At 41.9% G+C, this 16,108-nt stretch overlaps 1 protein-coding gene across 2 annotated transcripts in view; it reads right to left on the minus strand.

Annotated features, from left to right (window-relative positions):
* PLEKHH1 (pleckstrin homology, MyTH4 and FERM domain containing H1) overlaps positions 1-16,108 on the minus strand; it is a 277,931-nt gene that overhangs the window by 62,616 nt on the left and 199,207 nt on the right. The window contains exons 14-20 of one of the 2 annotated variants that reach the window (XM_069208828.1): positions 13,557-13,715; positions 10,967-11,047; positions 7,805-7,984; positions 6,679-6,787; positions 5,292-5,404; positions 2,709-2,885; positions 839-936 (exon numbers count right to left, since the gene is read on the minus strand). In XM_069208828.1, coding sequence (XP_069064929.1) covers positions 839-936; positions 2,709-2,885; positions 5,292-5,404; positions 6,679-6,787; positions 7,805-7,984; positions 10,967-11,047; positions 13,557-13,715 — 917 coding nt within the window. The remainder of the gene's footprint in view (positions 1-838; positions 937-2,708; positions 2,886-5,291; positions 5,405-6,678; positions 6,788-7,804; positions 7,985-10,966; positions 11,048-13,556; positions 13,716-16,108) is intronic. The other variant, XM_069208829.1, reaches the window with a different exon arrangement.

A 16,108-nucleotide genomic window follows, 5' to 3' on the forward strand; every position in this document is an offset into this window, starting at 1 on the left:
AGCTCGACAGCCATGAGTCACGAATGCTTACTGACAAAATCTTCATGTTTCCGATACTTGATGCGGGCAAATCAGTGCACTCCTCCAAGTCCTACCTGCAGATTAAATTAAGAGAGGACGAGGATCTGTGTGACAAAGTGAAAGGGGTTTCTGATGCCCAGGTCTCCATTTACAAGAAGCAAACCAAATGTGATGATGTGATAAGGCTCGTAGGGATGGAGAAGGAAAATCTAGAGGCAACATTTCTGCATACTGTGGATAAGGGTACCAAGAAGCTGGACTTGAAATTCCTCTTCCATCCACAAATTTGGCAAGAAATGGATCCCTGATGGATTTTCCAATACTCCACTATCTTTGCGAACTACACAGAGCACAAATCGACTTCCCTAAAGCAGTTCAGCGACATCTCCCTTGTGAGTTGCATGTGGATGTTTGATTTCTCTGTTTGAGGAACCTGTTTGCAAACAACATTTTTAGTGGCTCCTTTTGAGTATTGACTATTTCAGTGCATCAGTCATCTCGAAATCGGGCTTATCAATGTCTACAGATCTGTGCTAGTTAACTGGCAGTGGCGAGGGATAGGCTGAACGCAATATTATATTTCTGCTCCATACTATATGGTCGACAGGGATGTTTTTTTCCTGCACCTATAATCATGTGAAATAAAAAAAAACACATGTAACAATGCTATCTGACAAACTTTTCTCATGACAAGTGCAGATGTTTTTCATTCGTTTTGGGGCTGATCACAAAGATCTAGTTTAACACAAAAGTCATTGGGAGACAATCTCTGGTATATACAAAACATGAACACATCAATGGAAAGCAGCAATGTTACCGAGGATCTGCGTGCCGCTGCAGATGTTGTTTCAGGTACCAGAGGAAGTGATGCTGAGGAAGAAAGAGGGCAGCACAAAGAGCCAGGAGTTGCCAGCACTGTCAAGAGAAATACAGAAGAACAGGGTACTGCAGTCAGGGCCACGTAGTTCGACAAGTACCTAAAGGCACTGGCCAGAGTAGGCAAGCAACGAGCCATCTCCCAGCTTGCGTGCATGCGTGCAGCAAGAAATGTAAGCTACTTCAAGGTTCTGCAAAGTTTTACTGGTATAACTTACAATTCAAATTATTTTTTAAGCCAGAATAATAATTATGCCATATCATAATAATACAATCTATAATTTAAATTTTTTAAACGATTTTTAGATTGCAGCAAAAAATTAAATCATAGCTAACTCTGATCAGTGTGCCATGCATATCAATGAACAAATGGGGACTTTAACCCCCAATAATAAACAAACCACAGTTAAGTGTCTGATGCCGTAAATCAGCAATTAAAACAGATCAAACAAATCACATATTAAACACAGCACTCCAAGGGATTAGACACAAGCAGCTTCTCTATAGGCTTTTGTCACAGGTGCCATATTTTACTGCAAGTTGGTTCATACTCGAGACAAGAAGAGTGGTGTGGGCAACTTGCATATCTGTTCAGAAGATATTTCAAAAGTACAAAGAAGTAGGTATCAACTACTGAAGTTCTCCAAGACCAATCGCTGTTTCCAACATGATAGACTTCTTATGTGCACTCCCCTAGTGCAACTACTCCGCCTCTTAATGCAGTTTATCCACAGTCCCAAAAAGCTAATAGCTTGAAATAGTTTAAGGGTGCCGGGTTCTTCTGTTCCCTTAGATTCAAATAATTTCGGCAGGTGCAGGATTTGTAGTAGGCGGCTAATGTTGCCTATTTCTCATGACCTTCAGGGGCCAAATTAACTGCCAATTCCCTCTGAATTTCTGCAAAAAGCTGGGATGAAGGCTCAACATTGCTATGAGTCAGATCCGCTGTATTTCCTTTAAAGCTGAGACATTTGCTGGGTTTCTAGTCTTTCTAAATATAAATGAGGTTGTGTGACGTGCAGCATGCTGAAAAGGCAGACTCGGCAGTATCAACCGGAAGGCTGTTCCAAAAAGGGAACACCAGCCAATGAGCATTCATTGGATTATGTCTTACCCATGACGTCCTTAGACTTCATTTCTATGTCTCCTTTAAGGAGATACTAACCTTTCAAAAATCACTAGTCACATAGTAACTTAGCAGCATAGTTTTCAAAGTGATGGAAGTCTTTTCATAGGAAAAAAAACAAAAAACATATGTGTTGGGTCTTAGAGAGCAATAAGCAATTTTAGCAAGATAAATATCCTGGGCTCAAAGTTCCCCATCAAGAATTCATCTGGACCTCTAACCCAGCTCCCACTCTCCTGTAGTTTGGTTGTGGAGGATGGCCACCACTGTAGGATCTCTTGCCTTGAATTTCCATGATCAGGAACAGTGGTACTTCCCGACTCTGCACACCCCTCTTTACCAATCGTCTTTGGAAGCTCTCTCATATCACAGACATATATTGGGGCCACTGATATTGCCCTTTAGATGGCTACAGAATCCAAGCTGTAGTAGCAGGCTGCAACTACCAAGAAATGCTTTGGAAATAAATTACTGATATATCAATGCCTCCGACATGGCACGAACACAAGAGTAGGCACTATCCAAAGTTAACACCCGATTCCTGACATTTCAGAAGTTCCAAACAACATGACACCAGACGAGCGCCAACATATCCGCAAACAACGATAGGAAAAGGAAAGTTTACATTTATGAAATGTGGGATGAGGAACCTTAGGGTTTTAACACATTTGCCAGCATCACCCACCTGAATGACTGAGTGGTTCTGGGGCTGGCGGCAGCTCGTCTGCTTTATGAGCTGGGAGTAGATTTCATTCTGCAGCTCGGTGTGCGTCATGCACACCTGCAATGCCGTCTGGGCTAGCGACACGTGATAATCAATAGATGGAGCTTCTAAGGGCACGTTGATGAACAGCTGACAAGACTACAAGAAAAAAATGGATTTCGAAACAGTGAAAATCTAATTTGATGTACACCTGCAACTGTTTATCATACAAAGTATGGAGAAACTTATGTATATTTAGAACTGATGTAGCTATTTTATCTTTTAAAATATGACCGGATTTATTTCATCTATTTATTTTAATGCTGCAAGATGAAAAGGAGACATATAATTTGCATCTGTGTGGATGTGTTTTTCAGTTAAATTTGCTTATTGGACTGGATGTAACTGGTCTTCGTCAATGTTGTTAGGTCTGGACTGGACTGCTTCTGACCCTAAAAAAGCCTAACAATTACTAGGCCTTCTTGAACAGACCCAGATAGTTGAAGCTATGGCACATGACAGATACTCGAGTGTGCCTAAAGGCTTGTGAGACATTTTGTAACTTTCCCTTCCTGAGGGTGACATGCAGAGTAGCCAGCCAGTGCTACTGAGCTGGCGTATCCGTGCTGAAAGGACTGTTAAATGTGGCCCAGGAGAAGACACAAGATTGAGTCAATAAGCTTTATTAAAACTAAAATTGAACAAGGGATAGCTAAGCTTGACCATGAGGCCGAGTACGGGAAGGCGCCTTAGAGAAGCATAGTAGAAGCGGCATATCAGCACAAGGCGTGAGACAGCTCCTACAGCATGAAGTCAGATGTATGAAGACGAGCGAGCGAAGACCAAGTGAGATCATCAATTTCTATCCCTGTTCTTCCTCTGCGTTGAGAATTGTTTTAAGCAGAGGGAAGCGAGGAGATTCTACTATGGAAAACTGGGCGAGGAGGGCACTGCCATCAATAGAAGTAATTTACCACACATCTGCTAACTTTCTGCAGATGTGAGTTTTGGCATCTGAGATACTGTTTACTAGTGTTTGCTTCCAGTATGGTATGATATATAAAACAGAGTGCCAGACTTATAAAGTTTGTAGTAGTTGTAAACTGTAGATGTAAATAGCCCCATACTTTGTTGTGAATTACTCCTAGGTTTCTATGAGCTACACTTAGAGAAAAGTATTTTGCGTTTTAAACCCACAAATAACATTTAAATAGTAAATAACCCCTAAAGAAATAGATCACATGAAAAGTATTGTGTAGTCTCTAAAATGTATTGCAGTTTACTCTATATGTATTTAACCAAATATTAAATGATGTATTTACTTTTTTTTTTTTTTTACGCACAGCGTGTGCGCACACCGCCTTTTAACGAAAAACGTTTTGCGATGTCATGGGAGACAAACAAGATCAGCTAAAGTAGATTATTAAAAATCCACAGTAAAACACTCCATCAGCTTGCGAATGATGATTTGGTTGATTAATCGTGATTGGTGAATGCCAGTGTGGGTTTGGATCTTACCATAATAATCTCTTAGACTGACATATTTTAGGATTTTTTTTTCTAACCTAGATTAGTGGGTTTTAGTATGGATTTAGTAAATCTCTATAAATCTCATTTAGTAAATAATATAATTATCCTTTAGTAAAACATTTTCAAACAGCACCTGTGCGAATGTGCATGTTTTATTCAACCATTTGATCTGCTGAATAGATATTGTTAATTCTTGACATAAATTGCAATCTTTAGTTTGTTTAATTTTAACAAAAGATAAGGAACTCTTGAAAGATGAAACTTCATCCTTATTGGAGGCTTAATATTGTTCATATCTTATCTCATTAAAAATGAATACAATTATACACTAATAATGTATGGACACTGAATTATTTAGGCAAATTCATGAAGTCATTCGGATATAGAGATTTTCTAATAGTGCCCAGAGTGAAATAAAATGGCATGCAAAGCTCATGATTGTTGGAGCACGTTAGATTTAGAAAGGAACTAACTGGTTCCCATCTTTAATGTGACAGCAGTTTTGTCTAGGAGAAGCACAATTACATTGTGATAATCTGGACAAGTGTGCTTTTGTTACAAGTGTCAATGCAGAATAGAATGCAGTCCTTTGCAAGTGTATATACACATTACATGTCTGAATGATGGCGGCCTGCTTTGGTCTGTAGGAAGAGACCCTCTCTTTTTCGAACACATAGTGATAGACTGCCTTAGAGGACAAGGTTTTAGGAGCAGGACAAAAAAAAGACCAGTTACCGAATAGGAGGTCCCGATCCCCATCTTTCGCAATTCCTCAATATGGCAATGGGGTGGTTAATGAGGTCTGGGAATATCACTTCCAAAATATGGGGAGTCAGTCAGGGCAATAAATAAAGTGCCAACAATACTTTTTCGTTACCAATTCCTGAACGCATTTCACCTCAGACTATATTTTCCTTGAGGTGCAGGCGGTTTCATGTCTTTATCTTTCAATAATCATTCTTGTCCTATGCAAAATTAAAATACTGTCTGTTCAGCTCTAGAATTTTACTTGTCTTCAAATTCAAATGGTGCTACCTTAAAGAGCTTCAGCGCCTCCGTCTGAAGGGCTTCCGATGGCAGGGTGGTGAGGGAACTCTGCAGGCCATCCTTACTGTAACACAGAGTTGGGTTTTTCCACAGGGGAGAACCTGCCGGGAATAAACACAATGAACACACTGTAAAGGATAACATCAATGTTTTTAACTGAATGCAAGGTGACTATTTTACATTACATTTTATTTGAGTGGTAGGATGTTTTTCTTAGAGCAAACACTTTTGCCAGGACTCACTATGGAAAGAAGTGGTCCATAAACTCATCTACTGTTGGCACTATACTCTGCACACGATAGATCACACACAGAGTGGGGAATGCTGAAAGGGGTGTGGAGAGACAAGCACACATCTGTATATCCTATGGAGATGCCCTTGTCTAGAAAAGTGCTGCTCAGACATCATGAATTGGGTCAGGCTAGCAAGGAAGTAAGCTTCTGTGAGCCTAGGCCGATCAGTGTGAACACTACCCACTGCATTCTGCCCGATATCATGACTATTGTTAGAAGATACACAAGTAGTTTTGTCACTAATAGGGGAAGAACCAGATACAGCAATTTGAGTTATGGCTACAAAGGCTATTTGGACACAAGGAAGTATCATAAGACGTCTTGGGTCTGAAATGGGTCAAATTGCGAAGTCAAACAACAGACTTATCTCATCCAAGACTTCAGAGACCTCACATGCCTCAATACAGCCTACTAAGTTTCATGAATGAAGAGCAACATCTATAGGGTTGTTATGGTGTAAGGACAATAGGCAACATGAGATGAGAGTATGACACCACAATGCAGAATCCCAATGGGCGGATGAGAAAGGGAAGCGTCAGAAAATTTGATGTACGTGGATGATGTGGGGGAACGTATTCCCTTATTACTGTTATACTGATGTTGAAATCTCTCCGGTAAAACTACGAAATAAACTGGAAGGACAAGCTTGGGGATTGTGTCAGAGGTTCAAGACATAAGGTTCCTCACAAGTTCTGCAATAGAGACCAGGGGACAACAAGATGACAAAATTAAGGTTTTGATAACTTAAGGGGAGCCACCCACACCTGGATTCTCAGTTTCTATGAGGAAGAGATAGGACTAAATCCTACCTCTGTCTTCCCGGAGGAGGTGCATCTCCAGGTGGAAACTAACATTCGCCCCTAGGTCTGACTCCTCCTGTAGGACACTGAGGTGAACTTTTGTGTTGCAGTGCTGTTGTGAGGATGGGAAATGGGAGCCTGGAGGGCACGTGTCTCAGAAAAATTACAGAATATAACAACATGAATAAAAAGGAGAAAGAACAGTCGGAATAAAAATGAGGGACAATCTATATCTAGCAGCACTAGTCTATCTATAATCATAAGAATTATTTGGGTACTCACCCGGGTCTCCATCTACGTCCAAAAGTTTTCCAATTAGCTGCTCATACATGGTTCCCACTTTGGCACTGCCACTTCCCGCTGCCACAGTTAGGTGGTAGAGCCAAGTGTCCTTGACAAAACAGAGAATAAAGAAGAAGCAAGAAAGAAGATCAACTCAAACAATGTCAGCAGCTTACCTCTGTGCCTCTGAACTGGAGTCTCAGCATCTCCGTTTTTACTGAAAGGTGTTTCAACCAATGCGCTTTCAATGACAACACAGCAGAGTACTGTACATGAACAGCTGCCGACAGTCTAATAACAAGCATTTGCAATGCAACAGGTCTCGCGTTTGCTCATGTTAGAGTTGATCGCGTTGTAAACTCCTAACCCGACTTTTCATCTATCGGCAAAAGTGCTTTTATGTAAGTAACCCGAAAAAGTGAAATTAACTGTGTAAAGCGCTCGACTTCTGCCAAGCGAAATCGCGCTAGGAAAATAGAGAAAAAGTAGTCCACAATCCGACAGAAAACAGCGAGCCTCGCATGTTTTCTGTACTTGGTCGCTGCGCTCGAGGAGGGCTAACCACCGGAGAAGGCATGACTTGTACATGCCTTCCACTAATGAAAGCAAGCAGATTTTACTAGGCAAGCCCACAAACCAATGAAACACACTGATGTGACGTTGACAGTGCTCCGAGCCCTTTTCTAAGAACTAAAGTGTCTCGCAGCGATACGCATGCGCGAGCGCATGCAACGCAGGCTCGACCCTAAAAATATCCAGTGGGCCAAACAGGGTTGACGGGACACAAAAAGTCAAAATAGGGATCCACCAAAACAAAATGCTGGATTTAGGGACGGGTGTGCAGGTGTAACATTTAAGTCCTCAGGAGAGAGAGATGAGGACATGTCTGGTGCAAATTAACCAATGCATAACATGGGGGACAGACTGCATAACTGTAACCTGCTGTGCACAATAGCATTATTCCTCGTGAGTTTAAAATACTCTGTATGACACACTAAGTCCACTCCAAGCGTAGACCGTTCTTTCTTCAGTAGAAGATTTTCCACGAGAGACTATCATGCCGAGATGCATCACCAAAGGAGGAAATTGCTCTGATACTGAAAGGTCACAATTAATGTCTACTTACTTTTTCATGCCGGGTGCCGATTAGGAGGTATGTGGGGCTTTGGTCCACAGGATGAATAACCAGTGTAAAATGAGATGAAAGCAATCCACGGCCCGTGGCTTCGTAATCTTCATCTGAGTCACAGGACCGGTCAACCTCTTCCACTTTTGCCTCCCGGATCTGCAGTCGCCCCAAAGGACACTGGGAATAAAGAACAGCGTCCAGCGAATGAGAACCTTTCCTCCTTGTGCATAGACTGATATTGAAACCAACGATAAGGGATTCATTATGCAAGCCTACTGATAACGTGATAGGGAGAAGGTCCCTCAATGAGATAAGAGCACAGGGATGACTCATTGTATGGGGGGTCTGGTTAGAACATTTTTAATCTCAAAGTCATGATCTATGTCCAAGTCCAGTAGGTGGGTATCAAAAAAATACAACGCTGTTGGTTTCTCAGCTAGTGTTGGTAGACTAGACCCATATATCATAGGTGTTGGTGGACTAGCCCTCTGTGTCATAGGAATATCTACTTTTTTTCGCTTCATATACTTCTCTTTTATCGTGAGACCGTGCTTTAAATGGGTCGGTACTGTCCGGTACAGAGTACCGGCACTTTTTTTATTTTGAGAGAGAAAGTAGCAGCACATCTCAAGAAAAATGTAATACTTTTAATTGGATAGTACCGGCACTTCTAAGAAACAAGCAGGTACTGTGGCACAGAGTACCTGCACTTTCATTTTTCCATTTCAAGCACTGGTGAGAGGTGATCCCTTCAAAGCAGAGTTAAAACATGGTGCTCGGCCGTGCAGGAACCACGGACCTGTAGAAGTTCTCAAACATTATCAAACTGTTTTTCCTCACAGTACCTTTTGTGTTTACTCGAAACTCTTATCTCTCTATCCACTGAGTGCCACCACTCTCTTAAACATGTGCTGGTAACATAATTTGCTGCTTTTCTAGCTTTTTCACCCCACAAATTGGAAAGTGCTTACTGTCAGGTGTTTGTTAGCCTGTTCTTACTACATCAATATTAGGCGAAGAAAGGATAAGTGGGTCCACTAGACATTTGCCTTTTGAACATGGTTTAATATACAATTAACAAAATAAAAAATCTGACATGAAATAAAATCAATATCTATTTAGTGCCCCTCCTCGTTTTTTTCTTTTTAGGGAAGTCCACCCTTCTTGGTATCTTTTAGGCCTTCACACTTCACCTACTTCTTAATTCCTTCCCTCCTCTTCAATGTATATTTCCAAGTGGCTTTTTTGCTCCATTGTGTGCAGCTGTAGTTTGGTCAGAGTTTCCCTAAAAAGAGTGTTTTTTGTTTTGCTAATAACTTTGGCATGATTTGATGAATCTGCAAGAAACGTTCCAAAAAGATAATTAATCTAACTCAGGTCCTTGCTGGAAAGTGATTCATCAACCGGTGGCATAGAGAAAGTAGGACCCAAACATTGATTTTCCATGTTAATTCTCACAGGTAACTTCTGCCGTTGATACAGAAAAAATAGTGTGAACGGAATACCACCAAATTTTGCAAAAAGGTATAACTTTACTCAGAAAGCATGTTTTTGTGATTTGGTGTAAATCAATTCAGCCATTTTCTACAAATCCGAGGTGCTCAGGTGGTCATGACAGGGTCACAAAAAATAGGTCTAGCTGGACAGTTAGTTCCCCGGGAGTTCTACAGTACTGAAAATTCCAAAACTAGAGCCCTCTAATTGACTGAAGGAGCTTGTTCTCCCACCAGCCATCTCAGTACCACGGTACCTGGTGGCTACTTGGAGAAAATGTTGCAACCGCCATTACAGAACTCAGGGACTTAACCCCACTGCCCTGAAGTAAAAAAAAAAAAAAAAGAAGATATAAGGAAGCAGCGTAAGGACACCTGAGGGACAACCTCACGGGCCTAAATCTATTTTTTGTGTGCCATTGATACTGCAGTACTTCCACTGGACCTAGCGCTGCCCACTTGTAAGGTGTAACGATACATCTGTAGGAACAGCCACCCAACCTTCGCCCCTTCACCCCTATGGACCCACTGTATTGCACGATCTTCTGGTGTGGGGCTTACACAGTACCGTGCAGGTGAAGCTTGAGCGCTGGTACTGCAGGAGTACTGTGGTACCGAAAATATATATATATTTTTTTTTTTAAAGAATAATACATAAAATGTGGCTTAGAGGTCCATGAAGGGTTTGCTGCCTGTTGGGATTGGCTGCCAGCAGTAAACCCTTTAAAAAGTTATGCAGTGTGAACTATCGTAACTCTTTTTTTGTTTTTCTGTCCTTACCTTCCTTTTAAAAAGTGTACTTTGTATATAAAAATTCAAATATTATTGTGAGAGGCATTTCTGTAAAAAAAAACACCTGTAATCTCAAATTTCACGAGTGCACTGCACTGAATATATATTCTAGAGATATAATGACTTTCACGTGTTAAACATCCTTGCTTTCTAATGAGGACACACAGGTGACAGACATTTTTACAAAATATTAGCATTCTCTATAAATCACCAAGTACTGAATTTAATCAACCCTGTGACATTTTCAGGAGGTTTATGGTTTCATGGCCAATCAAGGGCAGTGGTGTGCATCTGCCCCCTTGCACCGTAGTACAAATTGAGAGATGTTGCCCTAGACTGCCTGTCAACGAAGGTAATGTTGGCCACAACCTTGGCCTGATATGGTGGTGAGCTGACAAATGGCAGGAAGAGAAGGTAAGAGCTGCCATATGTGCAGAGGTGGATAACTCATTGAGTAAGGTGGGAATAGGAGCCCCGCTCATTACGGAGACCTGACAATGGTGACTGTAGCCTCCAGACACAAGGACACTGCTGATAAATGATACTTTGGCTGGAAGCTCCATGAGGACCTAATGACCACTCCAACATACTAGACACTGCAGAAGTCAATCACAGTCAGTCTCTCTGCTTTCTGATCCTATTGGAACGAACGTTACACTTAAAAAGGGCTTATTAAATATCTGGCTGTAGCACCTGACTTTGAGGATGTGAAACTCTAAGCACAACAGAAAAGTACAGAATGAAAAGTACAGCCAATGTAAACTGGGCTTGGAGCAAGGAAAGCAAACTAAAATTCAACATCCACTGATATGCATCCAGTCAGTAGGGCATGCGTAAATCAGCACATATGAACAGTTAGGATAAAGAGAGTTACCTTGTCTTCGTTATTTCTGTAGTAGTAAAAGGTTTTCCCAAGCAGGGCACACCACACGAGTTTGGAATGGCCATGTTTTACCTACAAAGAGACATACAATGAAGAGAGGAGGAATCCGGTTACACACAGTCCAGAGAGCTGCTACACGTGAACATCACAGACTACAATGATACAATGGGGGCCCGAGTGTGGGATCCTTAGACTAAAGTCGACACTCAAGACACTCAATATAGTATGCACGTGGTGACGCGTGAGACACCAACCTCTTTGGGAAAAGGTGGCCATCACTGGATGGCTTATACAGAAAAAGATTTTGGGAAGAAGCCCTATAAACAACATCATTTCTAAATCAAATACACCCTAAACCAACATCACCCAATTGCACATCAAACTTGCTAAGATATATTAAACGGAAACAGTTCCTTTAGAGACATATTAGTCCTCACAAGATATATATTTTCTGTGCAGACAAGCTATTTCTTATTAGATTTTGGATTGTAAAGCAATTGTTGGGTGGCCATCGTTTGCAAAGTTGCTTTATGGGTGCTTTCCTAGAGCTATGTGACTAGATCCCATGCTGAAAGGCATGAAACTAAAATGAGTATCAACAACTGAAAAAAGTTATTGGGAAATATGCTCATCTCACCTTGCGAGTGACGGTATATCAAGAGCTGTCTCTTGGTTATTCATTCGAAGCTAAAACCACACCCAAGACGATGCAAATGACATCATCAAGTCTATGGAGGCCTGATTTGGAAATGCTAGTCGTAAAAAATGTCTTTCTCTGCAAAGAACCCTCCGCGGAGGCTAGGCTCCAGCTACTGAGCACGAGCCATCTCATGTTTACAATACTGTGATGTGGGTGTTAACATGTCCCGGTGCTGCACCATCTCTCAAATCTCTCATTAGGAGGTACAATGTTTTCTCAATTACTTTATATCCGAGCATTCACTGTGCAAAGCACTTCTCAGTTTTCGATTTCTTTTTAGATTTCCCTTTAAATCCACTAAACCTATTTAGCTGCCCTGATTTACTTTACATTTCTTAAAATCATTAAGTGAAAACCCCCCTGAGCTTCATATTTTATCAGCAGTTCTTGGATATCCCTCCCCCGACTAACCTCATCCAATCAAATGAGATTACTAAACGCATTCCCAATATTTTACATGGTCCGTTCAGGATATCAGCAGCTACCACATTGTTGGAGTCAAAGAAAGTGGTGGTGGGCTCATCATTAAAAACGTTTAAAGACCACTAGTGTTATGAAATGTACAACTCGCACTATTACCAATCACAACTATACCACCAGTACTGGAAGGATACACCACTGACAGCAGCTACAACTCAGGGACGGAAGCATCCTGGTAACTGTACGGGGCTGGACCAGTCGAAGAGAAGGTGGTATGCGGGAGGACCTGGCTCCTAAACAAGAGCAAGAGATCTGTGGGGCCTACACAACTTCTAACCTCTTGGAAGGCTGAGAGTGAGATCGCTGCTCCCCCTGGTGGTTGCTCTGCGGTATTGCAGTTAACCATAACTGCCGATGAGACTGATTTACCTTCATCAACAAGTAAGCAGGTGAATAAAAAAATTCAGCATCGAAATGTAACTTCTGTCCTTGGCAACTAAATAAGTATCATGTGGCGTGTAAAAGTTACCCCCGTGCACACATTTTACTGCAGGGTGGGAAAATACTGGCAAAACAGTGTTTATGAATTTCAGGATAAAAAAAGAAAATCTGCGGGGTAAAACGCTCCTGCACCTTTAACGTCGTCTTCCAGACGCCTGGAATAGGTTTTACGTATTTAGTAAGTATTCATTCCAAAAAAGATCCTACGTTGAGGGTTAAATGCCATCATTTTTCTGATGGTGTGTTTCCCTTCGATGGGTATCACTGGTGGTGATACACTCACTTCTGATGATGTAAAGCTTAGATGGTGATTTTACTAACTATAGTATCCCAGCCAAGTCAATTACGTTGAAGGGCGTAATTTTCTCATCTCGAACGATATATAATTGGCCAGTGCCAAAGAGATTCCTGCCACATTACCTTCAATGGACCACACGGTTACATCTACGCATAGATCTGCGATTTTACTGCGATTTGTTCGTAAAGTACTCCGAACTCCAGGATTAAATCATACCTACGTATATCTAAATCCATGTAAATCGAGCTCCTTATTTCTAGCTCGTCCATCTCACCACCTTTGCACTCTACCGCCACAAGGTGGCAATATTTACCAATAGTTGAAAAAGGAGCGCGCCAATGAACGCAGGTAACGTGTACGTATGCCTAGAGAGCATTGGAGACTTTCAAGGGGTAGAATCGGGTCTGCAACGTTGGGTTGCAACGTCAGCAATTTAACCATGAGACCACGCTCCCCCCCATGTATTTAGGACGTAAAACAAGACGTCAGGTCTGATTTGTCCCTTGACAGAAAGTTTAATAAATACGTCCAAAACTATTTATTTTCCCAGGCATTCTGCTGCCCCCATGAGAAATGATATTACAATAATCAATATGAGAGGAAACAACCGAAGTAAAAAATTGGTATGATTGATATAACAAAAATGTTAAGCTCTGCCTTACCTTGGTGAGCCAGCCTTTCACGGTCGGCTTTACGCTGCTCTGCGCGGCGACGGGGCCGGCCGCCTGCACTCGCAGGATGCTTTGCAGCGCTCTGATCCACTCCTCCAGTATGTTCGGAGAGTCTGCCGTCAGGTAGTAGGTTTTCTTGTCGGTTATCAGCTGGGGGAGGAATAAGTGCTTAACATTACTTGACAAAAATATTTTCGTAATATAGATTCCTATTTTAACTATATTGCTACCTACTCAAAAATGCCATTCATTGAATTATCCCCAAAACGACGACTGAAGTGTCTATGCCGAGATAAGAACCTTTGGACCTGTGGATCGGACACAGATCTCAGCACCGAGCACTTGATTATGAAAAATGAGCGTTCTATTTGCCTAACACTTTCAGGACACAAAGCGAAGCGACATCTTACAGCTAACAGTCACAACTCGGTAGAAACAGATATAGGGGCCCATAGACAACGGGGTCCCGATTCCGCCAACATAATGGCCTGCCCACCAGATTTAAATGCTTGCTGACCTTTTTCTGTAACGAAGGGGGAGACTGCTCCGTCTCCGTTGCACCCCTCCAGCGGCCTGTCGGAGGGTGACCTGTATGCCTACCCAGCTAAGTTAGATGGGCCAGTGCTTAAGTTGTAGATAACACCATGACGGTGCCCAAAGCTCTCCTCTGAACCACGCGGCAGACTGCTGAGGCAGCGTACTCCTAAAGCTATTTTGGACCTATTTAATCCATTTACAGCCACTCCCTGCACCTTCAGATCACTCTTGCAGCTTTCTGCTTTTTACCTTTGTGCCCTTTTCCTTCTTTATCTTCCTCCATCTTGCCCATATGTGTCTTTTGCTCGTAGTAATTGCCTGATTCACAAAAATAAGTGCTGGCGTCCCCCTCCGCCTCCCATTAAGTACTGAGATGGGCGGAGTTACAGGTCAGTTTTCACTTCTGGTCATCACCAGAAAAACCCTGGTGATGGCGATAAAAGGCAGCGATAATTGCAAAGTCCTCCCCTCGCCATGCAGAGCTAATTCCCATTGTGATTGGGTTTAGGGGCCAATTTTTTCCACCTAAAAAAACTAAATCTTACTTTGGAGTGTTATTTCAAAATACAAATAAAAAAATTAACTTTGCCATACAGCTCTGGCATGTTTGTATAGTAAAGTTACAATACGTTAGCACGAACCGCCTTGACTGCGGTTCCCGTCAATGCTTGAAATGTCCCCCAAGCCTGACGGACATTTAAAAATGTGGTTGATGCATCCTCAGCCAGGGCGACACACTAAATTACTCCATTTCGGTAGCAGGGGCGACCCAACCACCAAATTATAAATCAGGCCACAGTGTGAATTTTAGGCGCACGAGCTCTGGATTAGTCGATGCATCTAAAAGGCAGGATGGCTCAGTGAGCAGAACGCTCACAGCTGAAATATATGGCAATATCTAGGTAAATAGGTTCAAATCCAGCAACGCCAACTCTGCCTCTCATGCCTGTGTAGTAGATAAACCAATGACCATTAATTTGGGCAATAATAGTGCTTGCTAATTACAATGCTTAGAAACAAGAGTGTGGCATGAAAATTTGTAAATAAATCAAATGAGTCAATCTTGGCCGAGAGTGGGGCACTATGAAAATGATCTCCCCTCGAGGGATTGCACAGGGTTAGCAATATACTGGGGCATAGCTATCAAAAGGGCAGTAATACAGTGGCACCAGGGCAGTGGGGCTTTTGGTGCCCCAATGCACCCCAAACTTTGCCTCTATTTACAGTCCCGTCAGTGGAGGAGATGGCATCATAGCTATTTCTTGCGCAAGCAGGAACTCGACTGACAAGTCTTTTTTTTTTTTTGCAGTTTTATAATACCACAAACTTGGTCCAGGGCCCCTGGGACACTTTACACGAGCTCTAGATAGATTACTCTGGGACAGACAAGGTGAACTGTGTTGTGTTTCTGTGCTAAAAACAGGAATTATGTAACAGTAACGATTGTGCCAATATAAGATACAAAACATTTGCAATGCAATGGGTCTCGCATTTGCTTGAGTTCGTGCTACTGGAGTTGTGAATGCATAACTGGACTTTTCTTGCCACATAAATTAGTCAACCCTGACGCATAATTTGGTCCTCTCTGCCACATAATTCCAGTTGTCCTGCATAAAACTAAATCACTTCCGTTTATCTTCTTCCTCGATCTGCAGCAAAAAAATAAATATATTGGCATTTATTTATTATAATTATTTATATTGTTATTTTGGGGTCCCCACAAACTAGTATGGGGACTCGGAGATGACCTAGACAGAAAGAGCAGGTTGTGCAGCAAGTTATGGGCAAAAATGTTTTGTAAAAGGAATGCCCCGCGTGCAACAGAGTGCAGCAAATATTGTAGTATCTTGAATGTAATACTCAAAACAGACCCTAGAGGGCACCACTATAAAAATAACATTTGTAAGAAACATGGTCATATAACCATACAGTCAGCCCCTAGAGAGCAAAATGAAATGAAAACAGAATGGCAGAAAATAATGCAGTGTAGCCATACAGGTAGCCCC

The sequence above is a fragment of the Pleurodeles waltl genome, chromosome 9 (assembly GCF_031143425.1).
Source record: "Pleurodeles waltl isolate 20211129_DDA chromosome 9, aPleWal1.hap1.20221129, whole genome shotgun sequence".
Classification (NCBI taxonomy): Eukaryota; Metazoa; Chordata; class Amphibia; order Caudata; family Salamandridae; genus Pleurodeles; species Pleurodeles waltl.